At 42.2% G+C, this 23447-nt stretch overlaps 1 protein-coding gene and 1 long non-coding RNA gene across 17 annotated transcripts in view; one reads left to right on the forward strand and one right to left on the reverse strand.

Annotated features, from left to right (window-relative positions):
• Window positions 1–23447, forward strand: part of SEMA5A (semaphorin 5A) — a 530468-nt gene that overhangs the window by 310264 nt on the left and 196757 nt on the right. For all 16 annotated transcript variants that reach the window (XR_014831038.1, XM_085001952.1, XM_085001944.1 and 13 more), the window contains one exon: window positions 23184–23246. Coding sequence is in view for 9 of the 16 variants with exons in the window: in XM_085001952.1 (XP_084858078.1) it covers window positions 23184–23246 (63 nt within the window). In the remaining 7 variants the exon portion in view is untranslated. The remainder of the gene's footprint in view (window positions 1–23183; window positions 23247–23447) is intronic.
• Window positions 1–23447, reverse strand: part of LOC146395693 (uncharacterized) — a 186964-nt gene that overhangs the window by 148900 nt on the left and 14617 nt on the right. The window lies entirely within an intron of this gene.

Below are 23447 nucleotides of genomic sequence, written 5' to 3' on the forward strand. Positions count from 1 at the left end.
AAATACTGTTTTCTAGTACTGTCTTAAGGGACCTGATAAAAGTTTCCACTGTAGCCTAAAATTACGTTCAGTAATAATGGCTTGCTCAACCAAGCCTTACATCATTATTTGAATGGAGATTTAGTAAATGCGTACTAGGCATTTATGGAGTCCTAGCCCTGTAGAGATTGTCACAGATAACAGGTGTATCCCCCAAATGATACGTTTCTTTTCATCCTCTTTATTAATAGTGTTTACAAGTACAGGTCCGCCAGTAGATTCTGTTTACACGATCCCTAGAAAGTACAGAGGCGCTCACGTGCTTTGGAATGTGCCCTGGCGAACTCTGACATTCCGTGTTACCTGAAACATCAGAACGAAACCCAAAACTGTGTACAAGACTGCTCTCTCCTTGGGAATATCCATCGGTCTTCAGAGACTTGAGCCATTCATCGTCTCCTAACGTGCCCTCAGAGAAGATGTAGAGCCAGCAGTGTGTGCGGCTCACACAGTGGGGAATCCAGCACTGACATCCTTTGTTCCCCAGCAGGTTGGGGAATGTGCGATACGTGGATTTTTGGGTGGCGGTGGGAGAAAGTGTGGGAGAGGCTTGGGAGGAGGGGTGCTCTGGGGCACGGAATGTTCAAACATAGCAATCCCTCTTTGGTCTTCCTCCGCAAAGCGCTGCCCTCCTCCTTCCCGCATTTTTCAGATGCCAGGTCCTCAACGTGAGAATATGGCATGCCAGTGGAGTGCCTGACATTCCCCCAAGTTCATGGTGGGGAGCAGACCAGGGCTCCCTGCTCCTGTGCTCGGAGCCCAGACATTCATCGTGGGTGGAAACCAGTCCTGTGATGGCTGGAAGGAAGCTGAGGGGGCAGCTCCCTTGAACTTGGTTTAGCCTAACCGGGGGTGGGGTGAGGGGGAAGAGTAAATAGTGCCTGTTTTTGGTTTTTTTTGTTTTTTGTTTTGTCTTTTTAGGGCCACACTCAGGGCATGTGGAAGTTCCCAGGCTAGGGGTCGAATCGGAGCCATAGCTGCTGGCCTACACCACAGCTCACAGCAATGCAGGATCTGAGCTGTGTCTGCGACCTACACCACAGCTCACGGCAACACCAGATCCTTAACCCACTGAGCGATGCCAGGGATCGAACCCGAGTCCTCATGGATACTCGTCGGGTTCGTTAACCCCTGAGCCACGACGGGAACTCCAGATGATGCTGGTTTTAATCGCCTTCTTTTCACTCTGGGGTGATAGAGGCAATCCCCTCCCATAAGGGTTATGGGGGACGGCTGAACACAGGACACCCGGCACTGGACAGCTGAGATGATAACAGTGTATGAGCCATGCGCACTCACGGCTGGGATAGGACACTGCACATCACACAGGCCACATGGGGAACGGGGTGAACAACCCAGGCTGTGGGAGGCAGACTTTGTAGTATCAAAGGCTGTGGTGGCCCCTGGTTCCCTCGGGAAGATGTGATGGGCTTGCTTGAGTAACTGCGTGGGCTGGCAGCGACCTGAAGCCCCTACACAGGGGTCAGCAGCAACAGTGAGTGCCTGGGCCTGTGATGAGAAGGTCATTTGGCTAAAGGACCTTGTTCATGTCAGCAGCACAGGAGGGGAATTTGCAGTGGGGCCGTTCAAGACCCCTGGGTTTCTGCCGGATGAGGAGGCAACACTTTCTAAGAGCAGACCTTAATGCTGCACCTTATACGCCTGTGCTTGAGAAAGAAAGAGAGAGAGAAAAGGAAAGGGAGGAAGGAGTGTATTTCTTTGCCATCCCAGTGGGCCACTCACTCACTGTTTCCTTCACCCGGCTCGTCTGTTAATACTCTTTCCTATTTTTCTATTCGGAAACATTAACGTCTGTATGTATTACAGTGAGAGTCCCAAGAATCAGATTGGAAGGAATTTTATTTCAAAGACCAGCGTATTCATTTGGGGGGGGGGGCTCCAAATAAAAGATAAATTACTTAGTAGGCGTTCCCGCCGTGACTCAGTGGCTTAAGAATCTGTCTGCTGAGGCTCAGTTCACTGCTGAGGCATGGGTTCGATGCCCCGCCCCGCAGAGTGAGTTAAAAGGATCCAGAATTGCTGCCGCTGCAGTGTAGGTAGCAGCTGAGGCTGAAATTCAATCCCTGGCCTGGGAATTTCCATATACTATGGGTGTGGTCATAAAATTAAAAATAAAAGATGTGCATTACTTAGTAGACAAGCCCTTGATTCTCAGCCCCACACCACCTCCCTCCCAACACGTCCCTCCACCCTCCACCGAAGGCAGCAAACCTTTGGAAAAACACATTTTTGGTAGCAATGAGGGTCTTTTTTAAAGAGCTGTTGTCATTATTGGGAGGAAGGTAGCTTTCTTTGTCCTCAGATAGGTAAAACTAGACACGGGCTTCTCTTTTCTGTGTTTCCATCTCAGTCTCCAGGGTCCACTGGGGAACACGGAACGTTTCCCCGCAGGTGAGGTTGAAGGGAGGGTAGAACATGAAGATGGTTGTGGATCTGAGCAGATAGCTGACTCCACTCCTGACCAGCCTGGAATCTCAAAGCTGAGGAACTGGGGGATATTTATTTCCTAACCAAGTTATCCGTTTGACCTCCATTGTAAAGTTATTTTCTTATACGATAGTTTCCCGAGTGTAGGGCTGTATTTTAATTTCGAGTGCTTATTCTGGAGTTTTCTTCTGGGATTTGCTTTGCACAAATTGAAACAATTTTTTTTCCCCCTTGGAGACCAGGTGGTTTAATGTTTTCCACCTTCTTCTTCCTCATGGTCACTCTCTTTGCTGCCAATTTACCCATGTCCCCTCTCCTTCTGGCTTTTGGTTCCCTTCTTTCTTCCCTCCTTTTTTGCCCCTGTTCTTGCAATCATCTTCATTCTCACTCACTCTGGTCCTCTTGGCTTGTAGGAATGTGTTGATGCGAAATGTTCTTAAACAGGAAATAAGAAACCTAAACTAAAAAGTCATCTGTTTCTTAAAACTGTATTGAAGTTTCGTTGATTTACAGAGTTGGGTTAATTAACGGATCTGTTTTGATGGTGCATTTTATTCTCTTCTAATCTTGCAGTATAATTCCTCCAAATAGACTTGAATTTGAGTGTGTTTACATCTTTTATGATTGGCCCATATTTCCTAGGAAGACATTAGACACAGAGCCACCATTTGAGAATTTCCAATTCTGAGATTCGTTTCAAGATAACAGCAAAAGTAGATTTACAAGCTACTTCTCAGTCCTACTGTAGGAAGAGATGAGGTGGGGATGTGTTTGGGAAAAGAGTAATCATCATAGCATTTGAGGTTGTTTCTATAATGTTTCTGCACATTAAGGAAAATACTCAAGTGAAAGAGGGGAAATCCAGGCCAAGACAACGTCTTTTGTAGCAGCTCGTGGTTAAAATCCTAAGTGTAATCAACAAGAACAACTTTATTTTTACCATGTAAACAGGAGAGGAGGAACTAGGACAAATTACAGCATTAAAGACCGTGCTTTCTTCTGTTTTACAAGAAGCTAAATTCAAGTGATAGCTAAAGGTTAAATGGCAGGGTACATTTGTTCCAGTGACTTCGGGGAACTTGGAGGACAGAGTGAAAAAGGAGGGGACAGTTTTGGTTCTTTCATTGCCCTGATTAGTGTCTGCTCACTAATGCCCTTCTGACATCAAATAAGGGGTGCTTTCCTTACATCAGTAGTTCTCCTGCTCGCTTGACACCAACTGGGTGTCCTACAATTGAGTCCAGTTCTGACACTAACTTCCTGGACTTCGCCAGACCCCACAGGTGAAGGATACAGTCTCACTAGACTAATTCCTGCTTCAGATACCAGGCACAAGTCCAGGTTGTCCCCTGTATTTTGGCCAATTGGCTCTAAATAGGAGCTTCCCACCTCCCACCCTCCCAGATCCAATAATTTGCTTAAACAGCCCACAAAACACAGGGAATCACATTGCTCTTACTCCTTTACCAGTTTGTTAGAACGGATGCAACTCAATGACAGCCACATGGAAGAGATGCATAGGGAAAGGTAGGTGGGTGAGTCGCAGAGCATCCGTGGTCTCCCCAGGCACACTGTCCTCCCAGGTGAGCATCTCTCAGGACGGTGTTCACCAACCTCAATGTATTCACCAACCTCAACCAGGAAGCTTTCTAAACCCCATCATTTAGGTGTTTGGGGAGGTTTACTTATATGAGCATGGAGAAATAAATCTTTGGCTATTGATGATTTAACTCAATCTCCAGCCCCTCACTCCTTCCTGCAGGTGGAACTGTAAGTTCCAACTCTGTGATCATGGGGCTGCTTCCTCTGACAACCAGTCCTCATCCTGAAGCCATCTTTAGGCCCATCAAGAGTTGCCTCATTAGTATAAACTCAGGTGTGGGTGAAAGTGGCTTGTTATGAATAACAAAAGATATCTCTAATAATTAGTGATGCTGAACATTTTTTTATGTGCCTGTTAGCCATCCTTGTGTCTTCTTTGGAGATATGTCTGTTTAGGTCTTCTGTCCATTTTTCAACTGGATTGTTTGGTTTTTTGTTGTTGAGTTGTATGAGTTGTTTGTATATGTTGGAGATTAGGCCGTTGTCTGTTGCATTGTTGGCAAAGATTTTCTCCCATTCTGTGGGTTGACTTTGTTTTTTTAATGGTTTCCTTTGTTTTGCAAAAGCTTTTGAGTTTAATGAGTTCCCGCTGATTTATTTATGTCATTGTGGTCATTATTCTAGGAGGTGGATCAAACTAGATGTTGCTGTGATTTATGTCAGAGAGCATTCTGCCTATGTTTTCCTCTTAAGAGTTTGATAGTGTCTGGCCTTATATTTAGATCTTAATTCATTTTGAGTTTATTTTTGTATATGGTGTTAGATAGTGTTCTAATTTCATTCTTTTACATGTAACTTTCTGGTTTTCCCAGAACCATTTATTGAAGAGACTGTATTTCTTCCACTGCATGTGATGTCCTCCTTTGTCATAGACTAGTTGACCATAGGTGCTTGGGTTTATTTCTGGGCTTTCTGTCCCATTCCATTGATCTATATTTCTGTTTCTCTGCCAATACCATATTGTTTTGATAACTGTAGCTTTGTAGTATTGTCTGAAGTCAGAAAGCCTGATTCCTCCATTTCCATTTTTTCTTTTTCAATATTGCTTTGGCTATTTGGGGTCTCTTTTGTTTCCATACAAATTTTAAAATATTCTGTTCCAGTTTTGTGAAGAATGTCCTTGGTATTCGATAGGTATTGCATTGTATCTGTAGTGCTTTGGGTAGTATAGTTTTTTTTCAATATTGATTCTTCCAGCTCAAGAGCATGAGTTCCATCTGTTTGTGTCATCTTTGATTTCTTTTATCAGCGTCTTATAGTTTTCAGAGTATAGGTCTTTTGTCTCTTTAGGTAGGTTTATTCATAGGTATTTTAGTCTTTTTGATCTGATGGTAAATGGGATGGTTTGTCACCAATTATTAGAGAAATGCAAATCAACACTCCAATGAGGTACCATCTCAGACCAGTCAGAACAGACACCATTAACCAGTCAACAAATAACAAATGCTTGAGAGGGTGTGGAGAAAAGGGTGCCATCCTTCACTGTTGGTGGGAATATAAATTGGTACAACCACTATGGAAAACAGCATGGAGGTTCCTCAGAAAACTAAATATAGAACTACCATATGACCCAGTAGTCCCACTCCTGGGCAGATATCTGGATAAAACATTGATTCAAAAAGATACCTGCACCCCTATGTTCACTGTAGCACTATTCACAATAGCCAAGACATGGAAACAACCTAAATTTCCACTGACAGATGAATGGATTAAGAATATGTAGTACGTATATACAATGGAATACTACTCAGCCATACTGAAAAATGAAATGATGCCATTTGGAGCAACATGGATGGAACTAGAGATTCTTATACTAAGTGAAGTAAGCCAGAAAGATAAAGAAAAAACCCTATGATATTACTTATGTGTGGACTCTGAAATATGGCACATATGATCCTATCTACAAAACAGAAACAGATCACAGACATGGAGAGCAGACTTGTGGTCCCCAGGGAGGAGGGGAGAGGGAGTGGGATGGACCAGGGGGTTTGGGGTTTTGGGATGAGAACTATTATATTTGGAATGAATGGGCAATGGGGCCCTACTGTATAGCACAGGGAACTGTGTGTGATTGGGTCACTTTGCTGTAAAACAGAAACTGAGGAAACACTGTAAATCAGCTATACTTTAATTTAAAAAAAATTTAAAAATATATTCCTATTACCAGGGAATTCCAAGGACTTTAGAAGCTCTGTGTCAGGAACTAACGGTGAGGTAGACTAGACAAGACCAGACATACATTCACCATTTTATTACGCAGTAATAACAAATTTACATATTCTCCTCAGTGCACAGACTATTTGTCTCAGCTTTCTCTAAATATTGCAATAGGCAACTTAATATTCTGAACAGATTTTTTTTTTTTTTGGCAGACATCTGTATCTTTTTTTTTTTTTTTCCTACTAAGTGAATGGTAGCTTGTCAAATCATTTGGAATTCTTTAAGCATTTATTTGAAATTTCATTTTCAAATCTTTCCCAAAGCAAAGAGTAGTTTCTTGTCAACATACGTGGAAAGATGTGTTACAATGAAACTTTTAAACACATAAAAAGGAAACTATTGCCCAGGAGCTGTTTGCATTTATTCCTTCCTTGGTAGCTGTGAAGGACAGATACCTGAAGGATTAGAATGGGATTAAAAAGGAGGTTTCTATAAATAAGTTTATTTAATTTAATTAAGGCTTATTAATAATAAGTTTATTAATTTAATTCAATGCTGTTTATAAATTCTTCTTCTTAGTACTAACTGAGCTTGGGTTTGCTAGCCCGATGCACAGTAAGGCCAATATACTAGTTGGAACCAAAAAGTTAATGATTAAGATTCCAAAATCGCCACCCTGTTACCTCACCACCAACCAATCAGAAGAAAGTCATGAACCCCAGGGCCCTCACCACAAATATCGCCCTTTAAATCTTTTCCCTGAAAGCCTTCAGAGAGTTCAGATCTTTTGAGCATGAGTGGCCCATTCTCCTTGCTTGGTGCCTGCAATACACTGTTCTTTCCTTCATCACAACCATGTGGCAATATATTGGCTTTACAACTGGATGTAGATCCTGCTTATTAACCCATGTGTGGAATTCAGATTTGTCATTGTGTGAGCTCTTGTGACTTCTTATTCCATCTCCGTCCCACAAAAGACCAAAACAAAAACCCAACCCAAACATCTGAGCCACACGTATATCACACAGTCCCCTTTGCTCCCAAGCAAAGATAACATAAGGCTCAAAATAAGGTTTTGTCTTTCCTTCCAAACCAGCTTCTTTCCTGAACAATATCTTGCTTTTTCATGTGACCATGACCATTTGGGTGGAACACCCCACACTGACCTCAGAGAACAAACTCCAGCCTTTGTGTCCAGAGGTCTTTGGTAGTTCCTGTCTGGGTTAGTAGTGACGGTGTCTGCACCTGTTCTTAGATGCTGCCCATTTCTACCACTGATTCTACCCTCTTCAGGCTTCTGAAATGTGGCTTCTACTCTTTTCCCTCCGTGGGCTTATCTCAGTAATGTTCTCCCATGAATTGTTTTCTGTTTCCTCATTTGTTCAGTCCTTTCTCCTTGGTCATTTTCTGAACTGCTTCTCTGTTCATATTTGAATCCTAGTTCCTTCTCTGGCTGGCTGTCTGACCTTGGGAAGTTGTTTGTCATGTGCCATGCCTCAGTTTCCCCCTTCATGCTGTGATTAATGCCATAATATAAGGAAACTATTATATTACTTTCCTACCGAAATCCTTTAGATGTAAAAATTTCTCTTTTCAAACCACGTCATATAAGAAGCGACATGGTCTGAAGCGTCAAAGCCTCTTTCTCTCTTGCAGCTTCAAAGCCTGCTGTCCCACCATCCGTCATGGGCTTCAGCCATGCACAGCCCTTACAGGACCTTGACCGTGCGATGCCTTTTCACGCCTCAGAGGCCTCACACATGCTGTTGCCTCTTTCTAGGAAGCACCTGCCCCTTTCATTTACCATAAGCCTCCGTTTTTCCTCCTGCCCCACACAGATGGAAGCTTGGCTGAGCTTCTTTGAATGATCCTCCATTTCCTTCACCCTACGTGTTCCTTTTTCTATTCACTTTTCCTGGCATATACTTTTATCTCCCAGGTTGTATTATAACCATTCCTTGCTTTTCTGTCACCTTTACCAGGCTCAGAATTCCTAAAACAAAGGAAGGTTTAGAAAGGATCCAGTTAGAAAGGATGGGCCGTTCCTTTTCAGTTCCAGCTAGTATGTTGGCTTTACTGTGCATCAGGCTAGCAGACCCAAGTTCAGTTAGTACTAAGAAGAATTTATACACAGCATTTAACGCAGAGCCTTAATTCCTTTACAGAATTCCTTTACAGAATAGGTGCTCAATAAATGTTAGATGAATACATTTCTGAGTTGTTAATGGATTGCATAGAAATATGACTCACGTGTTGGCATTGCCTGTTTGGTGGTATTCTTCTTGGCGTAGAGCCAGTGACAAATGGTTAAGGATCGCACCGGCTTTCTGTCCATGTTTCCTGTACCAGGAGTTCATTGATCTTAAAGGCAGACAAGCCTCAGTGACTGCCCTTAGTGTTGTCAGGCGTCAGAAGAGAACATTTTTGCCATCTGAGGACTATCATACAATTTTATCACTTATGTAATGGCAATATAGAAGCTATTTCCTAAAACGAAGTGTTTCTTCCTCCTGAGACTCATCCTTGTTTAAAGGAAAAGCAAGAATTGGCAGAGGTGGCTTAGGGATGAAATGTTTGAGAGGTGCCCAGGGTCTGATGTCTGGAAGAGATGACATTCTGAGGTTCTGTAGGCCACACTTGGACTTGCTGCATCCATTTTTTAATAGATTCAATTAAAATTGGGTGATTAAGCATTAGATGTTGGTCACATCACCCAGATTGGGTGTTAGCATGAACACAAATCGAACCAATTACAAATGACATTTGTCAAACCACATAGAAGGTAAACCAATCAAAATGGTTATAAATAGACTGATAAGGCCTTTGAATATGCAAAGAAAAATGATAAATACCCTGATAAGGGATATTCTCAAAACCAGAACTCATTTCTCCATTAAAAAGCAATTAAATATTTTATCATTGCTCTTTGAATGTATGTGTCCATGGCTTGGTTTTTTTTTCTCTGCTACAATAATCCTAAGAAAATAATTAAGAGACCTAATTACCCATCATCATAATCCATTAAACCAGTTGCCCTTGGGGGAGAGCACATATAGAGTGTATGGCAAAAAGTTATCCTATTTGGAAAAACAAATAAGAACAAATCAGCTTCTCTTAGTCATTCATCCTGATCAGACCTTTAAGCCTCAGGAAGTGGAAGGGTAACTCTGTTAGCATTATTTATTTCGGGGACATTAGACTTCTTTTAGGGCGTGATTGTGCTAGAAAACACTGAAGTCAAAGCCAGTGCTTTTCCACAGCCTGTGTCCTGGCTTCCAGAGAAAGGTATGGCTTCCCCCTTAGTATGGGCAACCTTGGGACCTTTTAGGAAGACTCTGCAGGGCCAGGTCCTCCAGCAAGAGGATAGCCAGGGGGAATCTTGGGACTGCCTGGGGACAAGGAGGAGTGACATTCTAGGAGAGACCAGCGAGGCTAGCTCCCAGCCAGTGCAAGAAGCCAGGACTGTACCAAGCCCCGTGGTTCCTCTCCCTTGTCCTGCCTGGTCCTCTTCAATGAGGCGTCACCTCTTCAAAGGTCCCTCTCAGCTCCTTGGGACCTCCCTGCTATGCACTGGGGGAGGAAGGGATTGGCCGTTTCCTGTCAGGAGATGGGGACCTTTCACTGCAACTGGGGGAACGTGGAACCTGAGCATCTCAGCCTAGAACTTCATGCTTCCTTGGTTGTGCCCCTGTCATGGGTGGGTCTATCACACCCTGTTCAGGACTCTGGCGGGGGCGAGGGGGGGGTTGTCTGTGCTCATCATCTTGTATAATATGTGTATTTTTTACTTTATTCCCTCAAGCCCAACATATAAACTCACTTTGGGAATAATAACCCAGTTTGAATTAGCTGTATGTAGTTTAATAATCTTTACCCAGATGTCACATGCCAGAAGACGGGATTATAGACACGCTTAGCTTATCCACTCCTAGATGCTCAGTGTCTCGCCTTGATGTGATTTCGAGTTAATTCAGCAGAGTATTAGACTACTCTCAGTTAAGTTCAGTTTTGTGTTTCCCGTGGCCTTTCAGAGCTCAAATGAATGAGTGTGTCGGGGGGTGTTTGTCAAGACTTTGGAATGAGTGAGTATGCATGGTATGGAATCAACACTGCCACCATTGATGGTTTCGTCAAAATCCCAGGAAAGATGAAGTGAGCAGGCATCATCTCTTCCCCCAACCCACATTCCCCATGTCCTCACCAAGAGTCTTCTTTCCATTTGTTAGAAAGAGACAGCCACGCATTTTACTTCTTCCAAGTTCAAAGCAAGCACACTCCGTCTCTGAGTAGGACTCTGGGGAGGCAGGAATGAATTAGGGATCTGGGAGGTCCTGGAGCTGTAGTCACAAAAGAAGGGGCTGAAAGACATGGGCTAACATCCCAGAGGCTGAGGCCAGGTGGCCTGGGTTCGAATCCAAGGTCATCTGTGGAATAGCTTGGTGACCTTTGGTAAGTTATTTTCCTTTCTTTCTACTGCCTGGGATGAACTTAATAGCAGGGTCTGGTTCCTGTGGCTGTTGGGAGGCAACGTGTCATAGTGATGAGCAAAAGAACTGTGACATCATCCGCATCAGGAATATGCCATAATTTTTCTCCCGTGTATCTTTCTGGCGGCTATTTTAGGGTGTTTTATTGTCACACGCGGTCTGGTTTCTGCTGTTGCATTGCTCCTCCGTGTACCGGTTCCTCTGGGAGCGTTGTGTCAGCTCCTGATTCCTGACAGCTTTCTACTTACATGTTCACCTGCTGGGTCTAGTTGAACTCACTCTGCTGATTAAAAAGGTAACGAATTCAAAGTCAGAACTTGAAAGGTCAGACCCAAAGTGTTCCCTGCAAAGCCATTAAGTGTCCTCTCTTGATATGGAGAATAATGATAATCGAAACCCAAGTATACCTAAAACTCTAGCTTGACTTCTGAATGTGGCTGATTTGGAGGTGAATAAATATTCCCTTTTTTAAAACATTTAAAAAAATAAGTATAGTTGATTTGCATTATTGTGCCAAATTCTGCTGTACAGCAAAGTGATCCGTTCACTTTCAGGCCCCAGCTGCAGCCCCGATTCGACTCCTGGCCCAGGAACTGCCATATCCACAGGTGTGGCCAAAAACAAACAAACAAACAAAAAAACACCAAGTATTATTCTTATAAGAATAAGAAATACTTTGGGACTTGTTTAGCAGTCTTTTTCATCAAAGACTTGAGTGATAGTTATGATAACATTCCTCCTGGCACATAAATAAGCTGAGAAGAGAGACTACTACTTGAAGAAATGAATAGTGAAATCCCAAATTGGTGCTTAATGCTAAATTATTTATTTGATTAAGTTCAAGCAGGTATGTAAAATTATGAGAATGTTAAATATTAACTGGGACAGGAATATATCAATCACGTTTATTAAGTTCTCCTTCGACAGTGTGGTCATAGTATAAAAAAATATTTCTTGAAGCAAATCTCTTACACGTATTCTGTAAGATAAGAGGGAAATCTAACGGCCCATACATACACCAGAAAACAAATTTTAATGTTCATTTCTCTCAACCACGACCAAACATTGATGGAACTAATGCTGAACAAGCCTCTTAAAAGGGGTTTTCCATGTATTTTGCGATCTGGCAAATAGATCAATATGTTCTAAGGCTGAAGGCCATCTTTGTAGCGATGGGGGCATCTCAGGAAGCAAGTGTTTATAATGTGAACAGTAAATAAATTCAGCGTGGTTCAGTGAGTATAAAATAATTCCCCAGTAAGCCTGTATCATCTGAGATAAGTACTCAGTGAGTCTAGCATACGTATCGTAACTCAGAACCATGGAGAAAGGAATCGGGGTGGAGTATTGTTTGTCTTCATGAAGCTAGTCTCAGAAAAAAATAGAAAATATTGATGGAAAAACTAAAAGCCAACATCCATATATTTACATCTAGATTGACTACCAAGATGACAGTTCATTTAGAATGTTTTCATCATGGGAGTTCCCGTCGTGGCGCAGTGGTTAACGAATCCGACTAGGAACCATGAGGTTGCGGGTTCGATCCCTGCCCTTGCTCAGTGGGTTAACGATCTGGCGTTGCCGTGAACTGTGGTGTAGGTTGCAGACGCGGCTCGGATCCCGCGTTGCTGTGGCTCTGGCGTAGGCTGGTGGTCACAGCTCCGATTCGACCCCTAGCCTGGGAACCTCCATATGCCACGGGAGCGGCCCAAAGAAATAGCAAAAAGACAAAAAAAAAAAAAAAAAAAGAATGTTTTCATCATGGAGTTCCCACTGTGGTTCAGCCGGTTATGAACACAGCGTTGTCTCTGTGATTGTGCAGATTTGATCTGGTCCCTGGCCTCACTCAGTAGGTTAAGGATGTGGTGTTGCCGCAGGCTGTGGCGTAGGTTGTAGCTGCCTACACCTGCTGTGGCTGTGGCCTAGGCCGGCAGCCGCAGCTCCAATCTGACCCCTAGCCTGGGAACTTCCATATGCTGTAGGTGTGGCTGTAAAAAGAAGAAGAAAAAAAAGTAGAATGCTTTCATTAGGCTTTAGCCAGAATCTGTAATAATAGGAATGAAACTGACGAACCCAATATAAGTGACCTTACGCTTCTAGCAAGAGAAACCTAACACGCACAGTCAAATGGGGTCGTTCTCTTGAAAATGCAAAAAATTTTTTTTTTACCATCCTGAAAATAAAAGTCTAAGCCAAACAAAGAATGATAAAGGTTCTGCATCTTTCTTTGCATTTATGCTGTGGCTGCTGGAGTCTTTTTCTATTATCAGTTTCATGTTTCCTCAAAAGCAGAAACTGTGGTCCTTCATATTTCTTGTGAGATGTGTCCCCTTTGAACTCCTTAGCTATGTTCCTAATGAAATCTTGTCTGAGGACAGGGAGACTTATTCCCAGATTAGGGCCAGAATTGTTTCTCTTCACTTTTCCCAGTGGTGCTCAAATGTGATTGCAAATACTCCAAGCACTCTGTGTAAGAAAGCTTTGGTTCAAGTTATTATTGTAAAGACATTTCCAAGACAACAGTCATCATTCCCATGGATTGAGGTCCTACAGAGGATCCCATGCCAATATGTGCCCTGTTCTCTCTCTCTTTTTTTAATTAATTTGCAAGACTTCCTGTCATTGTCCTATAAAGTCTTCAAAGAGGGTTAAAAAACTCATCTTGGTCTGATATTTTTCATAGCTTTCTATAATCAGCTTATTCCTTTCTGGTACTTTGTATGTGTAGCTACAGTGTCTGATTTTAATTCAATTGTGATATATCTGTTTAGTTTCTAGGGAGCATCAACATTTTTTGCTTAACATTCCAAATTTAGTGATGTTTGAAATGCATCGTCTGTGTGATGGAGAAAATAGTTGTATGTTTGCAAATATGGCAATTGCAGCAATAGTTTTCCGACCAAACACATTGGGGAAATACTCAGTTAGGGAGCTGGTCCTTGAGAAGTCAGTTTACTCTGATGTCATAACTCATATCCCATTCTTGACTGACTTTGAATTGGCTTCTTTATACACAAATACTTGAGCAAATTTTTTTGTGTAAAAAGTAGTCATTTCTCTAGTAATTAGGTTTTTCTCCCTGCATTTAGTCTAACCCATTGGACAATATGTCATTTTTCAAACCAATCCCGCTTGGATCCATGAAAATTTCTTTGACACCAAGAGCAGCTGCTGTTACCAGCCTTACCTTCCAGCAACGCTTGCATTGATGACAACATTTTGGACGTGTAACAGTTGTTTGGTGCCTCAGTGTCTGACAATCATAATTCTAAATATTATGCCAGATATTATCCTGTCCTTTGATATTGGCCTTCTTCCTAATGCACTTTTTTTCTTCCCACAAAATCATCTAGTGGGACTCATTTGTGTTTAGGACTAGGGTTATTAGAACTCATCTTCTGTTACTTGTTCTTTTCTCCATCCTCAGGTTCATTCTAAGCATTTTAAATTGCTTATTAAAGATGCTTGGCTCCTTAGAACCAAACATGTTTCGTGTAGCCCCAGAACGCTACAGGTGCAAAGGGAATTTATGTATTCATTTGTTGTGATTTTATGATGTAAAAATGAGATACATCCGTGTATACCATACATGAAATTTTGAGGCAGTTGACAACACTCAGGGAAATAACTTTAATTGTGATGTTACCTGGATTACCTGCTTTATTGTAGAACATGGGATAAACCGTCTGCTATCATTCCAGCTTCACTGAGATGCAAAGGTGACCTTATTTATGACTACAGAATTTGTATAAATCGGTATTATTTCAAAAGTAAGCAATCCAAACAAAATATCAAAATGACTGGACACTGCAAGTGCTATGACTCCAGTCTCTTGGCCTCACATTTTTCTATGGATTTAGCACCAAAATCTTGCATGGTGTTTACAACATGGGAGTTCCCATTGTGGCTCAGTGGGTTAAGAACCCGACGAAGTGTCCATGAGGATGCAGGTTCGATCCCTGGCCTCGCTCAGTGGATTCAGGATCTGGTGTAGTCATGAGCTGTGGTGTAGGTCACAGACGCGGCTCAGATCCAACATTGCCGTGGCTGTGGTGTAGGCCAGCAGCTGCAGCTCTGATTCGACCCCTAGCCTGGGAACTTCTGTATGCTGCAGGTGGGGCTGTAAAAAGAAAAAAAAATTATAACATGAATTTAGCGAATACTGCTTTTTTCTCCTTTCATGTGAGATAATGCATAAGAATTTGCTTAATGACATGAGTCTTCTGCAGAACAAGTGTGGAAAGGCAGGCCCTCGCTGATCTTGCACCCACCTTGCTGCTCTGCTTCCCGGTGTCAGGGTGTAGAGAAGCGTGTGGAAGAGGAATCCTTGAGAGGCATTGGCCACAGAAACGCGGGGCATGATGGTCTTGCCCAACCTGCTCCCCGGCCCCTTCCACAAGGGGAAGAACCATCAGGACACCTGCAGCCACTTCTAAGGCTTCTGGGACCCAGCATCCTTACCCCTTCATTCGGCGAGTGGATTGTCCAACAACTGAGTTCTTGGTGGGTGTGAAGCATTGTTCTAGGCGCTGGGGACATAAAAGTGAACCAAGAGGATGAGATGCCTGCCCCAGTGGAGCTCACCTTCCAGTAGGCGTTGGGGAAGCCTGTTTCTGTTTTCCATGCCTAGTTGTATAAACCCCAGGGAGGAGGGTAACCCCTGAGCAAAGACATGGCAGGAGGGGGAAGCACTCGCCAGATGGCCGTCCTGGAGAGGGGCTTGCGCACAAGTCTGCACTGTCTGAGCATCAGAACAGAGTGTGGGGGTGAGAGGTCCTAGGAAGTCAGACAGAGAGGAAACGAGTGGTTGGTTCTGGCAGAACATTCCAGAAGGGTTTCACTCCAGGTGAGTGAAGGGCCCTCAAGGGGCAGGGACGGTCTTTCAATATCCATTTTCAAACGGATCGCCACTGTGTCAAGAGCAGACTTGTCCTCGTAGTCAAGATGGGTAATTTCACAAAATCAACCTGAGGTTTTTTTCAGATCGCACCCTTGCCATACAGGTGTTAACTCCACAGTGTCACTAGATGAATCATGTCCCCTTGAAAATCAATACTGGTACCACGAACAGACCCAGAGACTTTGAAAATGAAGACATTTCAGGACAGGGGCATCAATGGCTTTTATGCTTAATTAATATTTACTGAAGGCCAACAGCTTGAACTTGGAGGTGCACACACTTCTGTGCTTTAGGTCTATGTTCTCCTCAATCCCGGAGGGAAGAAAGAAACCAAGACGATATGTAATGAAGGCCACTAACTTTGACAACTTCAGTGACGGGACAGTGGCTTCGAGCCCAGCCTTCCATCCAGGTTACCGACTTCCCATCTTGGTGCCCCACTTTCTGTTTTTGTGGCTTTGGGAACCTTGCTTAGCCAGTGTCCTTATCCAGAATATTCCAGGAATGGTATTATCTACATAAAGTCAGAGAGAGACTTATACATGAGATAAAAGCACCTAGCGCTGGGGTTAGCCATCACCAAAGTTTTATAAATTGCTGTCAATGTTTTGCTAAGATTTGGGGGCTGATTGGCTGCAGAGCACTGGCCCTGCTGATGGGCAGTTTCCGAATTTGTAATGTCAGTGTTCCCCTGTCTGAACTGTGTTGGATGGGGTCCCCCCCAAATTCACTTTCACCTGAAGGATCCCAATGTGACCTCATTAGAAAAGAGCCTTTGCGGATGTCATTCGTTAAGATGAGGTTTTACTGGGTTGAGCAGGCCCTGATTCAAAGACCAGTGCTTTCAGGAGTCCCATTCATGGCTCAGCGGTTAACCAACCTAACTAGGATCCTTGAAGTTGGGGGTTTGATCTTTGGCCTCGCTCAGTGGGTTAAGGATCTGATGTTGCCGTGGCTGTGGCATGGGCCAGCAGCTATAGCTCCGGTTGGACCTCTAGCCTGGAAACCTCCATAGGCTGCGGGTGCAGCCCTGAAAAGCAAAAATCAAACAGAACAAAAAACAAAAAAACAGTGTTTCCATAAGAAGAGGGCCTTTGGGATGGAGACGCAAGGAGAAGCCATGTGATGCAGAGGTGAGGGTTTCAGGGATGCTTCTAGAAGCCAAGGAAGGCTGGCTGCCACCAGAGGCGGGAGAGCCAGGGAAAGGACTCCCTCTTGGAGACCCCTAGCCTGGAAACCTCCATAGACTGCGGGCGCAGTCCTAAAAAGCAAAAAACAAACAAAACAAAAAACAAAAAAACAGTGTTTTCATAAGAAGAGGGCCTTTGGGATGGAGAGGCAAGGAGAAGCCATGTGATGCAGAGGTGAGGGTTTCAGGGATGCTTCTAGAAGCCAAGGAAGGCTGGCTGCCACCAGAGGCGGGAGAGCCAGGGAAAGGACTCCCTCTTGGAGACCCCAGAAGGGATCACCTCTGACTGATTTTGAACTTCTAGCCTTGGGAGCTGTGGGAAAATACATTTATGTTATTTAAAGCCACCCAGCCTGAGTGCTGTGTTATGGCAGCCCTAGGAATCGAATGCATTGTCCACTCAGTTTAAAAAACATTCCTCAATTTAAAAAGCCCAGTGATGGAGTTCCCCTCATGGCTCAGTGGTAACAAATCCGACTAGTATCCATGAGGATAGGGGTTCCATCCCTGGCCTTGCTCAATGGGTTAAGAATCCGGCGTTGCCATGAGCTGTGGTGTAGGTTGCAGATGCGGCTTGGATCTGATGTTTCTGTGGCTGTGATGTAGGCCGGCAGCTGCAGCTCTGATTAGACCCCTAGCCTGGGAACCTCCATATGCTGCAGGTGTGGCGCTAAAAAGATCAAAAATAAATAAATAAAAAATTTAATGCCCAGTGATAAAACAAAAGGCCCAATAAGCATTTCACAAGCTAGAGGTTCCACTGGACAGTGATCAGAGGGAGTTCGATTTAGTATTATTTGGTGGAAGAAAGTTTTGGGCTTTGATAATAAGGATTTGAAAAAAGATTGTAACACATTTTTATGGAACTCTCTAAGGTTAAGTTTTATCTCTAATGTTGGATGGCAACACTTGCATAAGAATCAAAAAACAATAGTTAGAAGATTGATAAAGTCTCTTTCCAGTTCTCTGATTGGAGTCCAGCAGTAAGAAAGAAGTGGGAGTTCCTGCTGTGGGTTAAGAATTTGATTGTGGCGGCTCCGGTCACTGCAGAGGTGCAGGTTCAATCCCAGGCCTGTGCAGTGGGTTAAAGGATTCAGTGTTGCTGCAGCTGTGGAGTAGGGCAGTCCCCGGCCTGGAAACTTCCATATGCAGCATTAAAAAAAAAAAAGAAAAGAATCAAATGAACTTGCCTATATTTGCCATGGACATAAATGCAGGTGTACTATGAATTAATATTAATAATGAATGCGTCATCCACTGAGGAGTAAAGATAGAGACGAAAGTTGAACAAATTCTTCCAAAGTAACTCAAGTATTGATCCTTTTATGTCTTGCCATGCACTGCATCCCATCTCAGATGCCTCTTGTTTAGAACCTCATGTGTGGCCATGAAAAGTAATTAATGGAGATGCTTTTACTCAAGGATAACTAGATGGACACTTTATTCAGGTCACATAACCATCATGACTGTTTCAAGTTCAAACTCATTTGCATTTTGCTTCCCTTTTGCACAGATACAGTCTCACATTCCCTGGCAATTTGTTTATAATCGCCATGACAATTTTACATTCCCCAGCATTTCACAGAAATCCATGACATAGGAGTATGAATGCAAACGTATTAAAAAAAAAAAACAAACCCTCAGGTGGTTGTTAATTTTTGGCACTGTGTAATTACACTAGTTTTTTTTTTTTAATGTTATCTTTTGCCAGTATCTAATTAACAAAGCCATCTGCTGAAAGAGCCCTGGCCCATCTGCCTAGAATGTTGTTCTCTTCATTTTTATGAAAAGTATCTGCCTTTGCTGGTCCCTGTCTAATTAACTTCTTTCACTGCAGAATGTGATCATACACAGCTTTGTTTATACACTTCCCAGAACTGTGGATTTATATGTATGTAACTCGTGCATAAAAAGAGCCGATCTTTTTTTTTTTTTTCTTTCTTGCATCTGATTTTCTCCCAAGATCACAGCTCTGGCTACCATAACTGGGCAGGTATGTGTGCCTGACAGAGGCGTGTACTGTTTTGCGAAACAATAGGTGCTTCCGTACACTTCCCAGGGTTTCTGCAGGTACAAAATGGTTTTCTCTAAACCTCCTCCCTTTCTTTTTAGGTCCGTCTGTAGCACTGTCACTTCCTGAAAGTTGATGATGTTGTGAGTTCCAATGTATCACTGCGTTCTGAGCTGAATGAGCTTTGGTGACAATGAAAATGACCACTAATGCATTCTTAGATTTAGCACGATGTTGTCTAGGCTGACGGAAGTCACATTTTATCAGAAACTAATGTCTGATGCGTGTGAATATTATCTGTATGTATGTTTCCTTCTATCACTCATTATCTGTCTGTGCTTTGCATTTGGTAGGTATTTAATGAATAGCAAAGGAAAGAGAGAATGGAGAATGTGTGTGCAAGTTGATGAATAGCACAAATGTTATTTCTAACTATTTTCAGACAAAAAAAAAAAGTTGTACCACAAACAGGAATCTCCATGTATTTTAAAATGTAGATACTTCAAACTCATTGCCTACTATATAAAGTCTTTGGGGAGTTCCTGTCGTGGCTCAGTGGTTAACGAATCTGGCTAGGAACCATGAGGTTGCAAGTTCGATCCCTGGCCTCACTCAGTGGGTTAAGGATCTGGTGTTGCCGTGAGCTATGGTTTAGGTTGCAGATGCAGCTTGGATCTAGCGTTGCTGTGGCTGTGGCGTAGTCTGGCAGCTGTAGCTCCAATTCGACCCATAGCCTGGGAACCTCCATATGCGTGGGTGCAGCCCTAGAAAAGACCAAAAAAAAAAAAAAAAAAAACTTTGGATTTCCAAGTAGCCACAATATTATTGCTACCATATCTGCTATTGAAAAAAAACATATAATGAAGATTAAATACAGAATGAAGTAGAGAATTAAGCTTCCTTTTCTCTACTGGGCTCTTGTGTGATAGAAGAAGACAAGAGATGGAGTTCCCATTGAGACTCAGCAATAAAGAACCCAACGAGTATCCATGAGAATGTGGGTTCGATCCCTGGCCTCACTCAGTGGGTGAAGAATCCAACATTGCCGTCATCAGCTGTGGGGTAGGTTTCAGACCCAACTCGGATCTGGTGTTTCTGTGACTGTGGTGTAGGCTGGGCAGCTCAGCTCTGATTTGATTGCTAGCCTGGGAACTTCTATATTCTGCAGGTGCAGCCCTAAAAAGCAAAAAGAAAAAAAAAGAGAGAGAGAGAGAAAGAAAAGAAAAAAGAAAAAGTCAAGTTGATGACAAAAACAAGAGAAGAAACAGAGACTCAGGAAATAAACTTATGAGTGGGTATTGAGATATGAATGAACGATAGAATGTAGCAAGCCTAAGCCTTTGCTTTGACTGTCATCAAGATAGGCTTGGATGGGTAGGAAAGTGTCTTAAAAGGAAGTCAACCAGAAAGATAGCTTCGTAAACTGGTAGTGGGATTTGTTTCAAGATCGTGATACATGAAAGAGTAACAAAGAATCTCCATTGAGAATAGAGTTGAGAATCTTGATTAAAGGAGTTTCATAGATTAGAATAAATCTTGTGGGATGAAGAAATGTTATGACCAGGTTCAAATGTAACCTAATTTCAAACAGAATAATTGAGTAACTTTGAAAAATAAGGTCTGGTACCAGCGAGTTCCACTGGTATTCATATTTCTCTCCAGTGATAGTGTTTTTTTTTTTTTTTCCCCATTGCTGCCAAGTGATCAAATAGGTGAAGTCAAGTTCACTGAGTGAACAGAAGGACACAAAGGGATTAATCTGGACACCCAATTTTAAGGCAATCTGGAAAAGACCTGTTTCCCCACTCCATTCTTTTTCAAATTCTGTGCTATCCAGTCCTAGGTGTTCAGCCCTATCTTTCCTAGTTCAGTTCTCTTCTTAATGTCATTTCCCTTTGTCCTGTTTTCCGATCAAGTATGGAGTGAATCAACAGCAAAGCTATACAGTCATGGTCTTTAATGAATTCTGGATTTGAATATTATTGGAAAGTTGATAATACTGTAATAAAAATGCCTCAGGAAAGTAGCTTTGCTACTTTTAATAATCATCTTCAGGAAAAGATTTTTCCTATTTTCTGTTGATTTAATAAACTTGTATAAGCAGTCGCTCTTTCTGGGTAAACTAGATAAAGTAATGAAATATTTTTGGAAACTCTCACATTTTCCCCCTGTTACTGTCCCCTTTCAATCCTTGCTAGTTTTATCTTGAAAATGCAAAGGCTACTCGGACATTAGACAGACTTGGGAAGCTGATTGTTTGCCATTTCAGCAGAAGGATTTGAATGATTTAGATGGCATTTGATAAATACTCTCCTTGTAACTCTGGGACTAACTCTGCTCCTTGCAGCTCTTAAGTTTACTGAAGTCAGCATTACTATTTACCTTTCAACAAAATCATTAGACCAATGAAAACCACTAGGAATGCATCTTTATCCAAAGCATTTCACTGTATAATTTTCCTAGAAATTCCTATAATTTTCCTCGTAATTATGTAGCACAGACAACTCTTTGTGATACCTAACACTTAATCCTCTTGGTGATACAACATCCAAATGCTAATAGGATCTGCTTTGCTAAAGAATATATATCATAGTGTATCAATTCTGTTTTGAGGTCACGTGAGGGCAGAGGCGTGGATAGCTTTAGTTAATCTTTGAAAACAACCGAATGGGCTTTTACATAGAGATCTAGGAAAGACAAGCTCCATTCAGAGTAACAGCAATGAACCTGTTTTATCTGTGCTTTGTGGGGACATAAAATTGTGCAACTGAATGTGAAGCGCTTATCTCTTTGAAGGTGTCATCCCTTCTCATAAAAGTATCTGTCATTCTTGTATGGAATTCAAGTCCTTTGTTTGCATTAGATGCTGATCAGCTATAACCTGATTGTTGCCATTAAACATCATAAACAAAAACGCATCACAGGAAGAATTAACGAATTCTCTTATCAGATGTTGACACCCACAAACATCTTTTAAGTCTGCACAGGGAACAGTTATGGTTTTGTTTCTGTTTGAAAGGTACTCAAGTGGTTCTCTCTAGACCACTTGTTTTATGGACTCACATTTACCAAGTAAGATAAGTTATGCAAGATGCAGTGCTTTATGTTTTAATCTCTGTTATGTAACATTCTTTGGAGAACAGCAGATACTAGATAATAGTGTTAACATGACTGTGATTCTCCTTGGTTTAGGAAAATTAGGAAGAAAAAAACTTTCTTTTTTGGAAGAATGAAGCTGTTATTCTCTTTCATACTATGTGACATTAATTTTTTTTGGCCTAGCTTAGTTTATTATGTAACAATAGTCCAAATTAACAGCAAATAGTCCCTCGCTTAAATTTTTTTTCCAGCAGTGATTTATCTGGTTCTTCAGAAATCCTGCATTCTTCAGAAATCTAACTCTCCCAGTAAGATAGAACATAATTGTAATAACAGGTGGACAGAGTGGAGAATTTTTTTTTTTTTTGCCCTGTAGAAGTCCACATTCCATAAAACAATAGAAAAGATAACATATCTCAGATGCTGAAATCTATTCAAAATATGAATCAGAGTCTCAACATATTGGCCATTAGTGTTTGCAGGCACCATTTCTTCCTATGAAGTAAGCACTGTGTGTTAACTAATCACAGGTCCATTTGTGACTTAGCATCAGATGTGCGGGATGCATATCAAATGGATCAGCATGGGTTAGATTTGGAAAGTCTGAGAAAAAAAGAGTCGCAGCTCTAAGTATTTAATCAGAGCTAATAACAGTGTGACAATTACTGGCATTGGGAGAAAGTGGTAGATGGGCTTTTGCATGAGCTGTTTATTTTACTGACTCTTCATCATTCCTGTATGTGTTTTGGGACTAAGGATATGCAGAATCTCTCTCGCGTCATTATCTATGAATATTGATAAATGACAGACTATTAAAATAAGATATACAAGTCTAAATGAGGATTTAGATCATTTTCTTTCAAGCCTTCTCTTTTCCGCCTCCTGTGAATCTGTTCTGTGATTTCACAGAAGTGACTTTCTAGAATCAATGCAGTACCACTCATGGCCTGTGCCTCTCTTACAGTGACTGGTTTTAAGTCTCCCAAGGTTCCTGCAAAGATGAAAATACTTAATTAGGGGGTGAGTCCTTTAAAAGACTTCAAGTTGAAAGTTCAGTATAAGCCCCCCTCCATGAATTTCATGTCTTTGGTATGAATTCTGCTAGTACGAAAATGTGAAAATGTTGGTGCCATGGTGGGCCCATGTTGCCTGATCTGGTTACCCATGCCTTAAAACTTGTTCCCTTTGATTCACTCCGGGCCCTGCTAAGAGCCCTAATAGCTGTTGTCATCTTGGTGTTTCCTACAGGCTGTGGAGTGGGAGTGTGATGAAGCCACCAAGAAGGCCTGTTACAGCAAAGGCAAGTCCAAGGTAAGGAGGACGCTGTGATGGGTTGTCACCTCCATCCTGAAGGACTGGGATAGAACGTCCTAACATGAGGGCCTTTCCTCATGATGATGCCATGAAAATGGAACAAAAAAGGCAAGATTCCAGATATAGGCCTGGTAAGTTCTCAAGGTTTTAACATTAAATAAGAGTTTCAATCAGTTTCTAAAAAGCATGCAAAATATA

Source organism: Sus scrofa, chromosome 16 (genome assembly GCF_054392235.1).
Source record: "Sus scrofa isolate SSC_HxYL_T2T_F1_AM1 chromosome 16, Sscrofa_HxYL_maternal_Yorkshire_Landrace_v2.0, whole genome shotgun sequence".
NCBI classification, from domain to species: Eukaryota; Metazoa; Chordata; class Mammalia; order Artiodactyla; family Suidae; genus Sus; species Sus scrofa.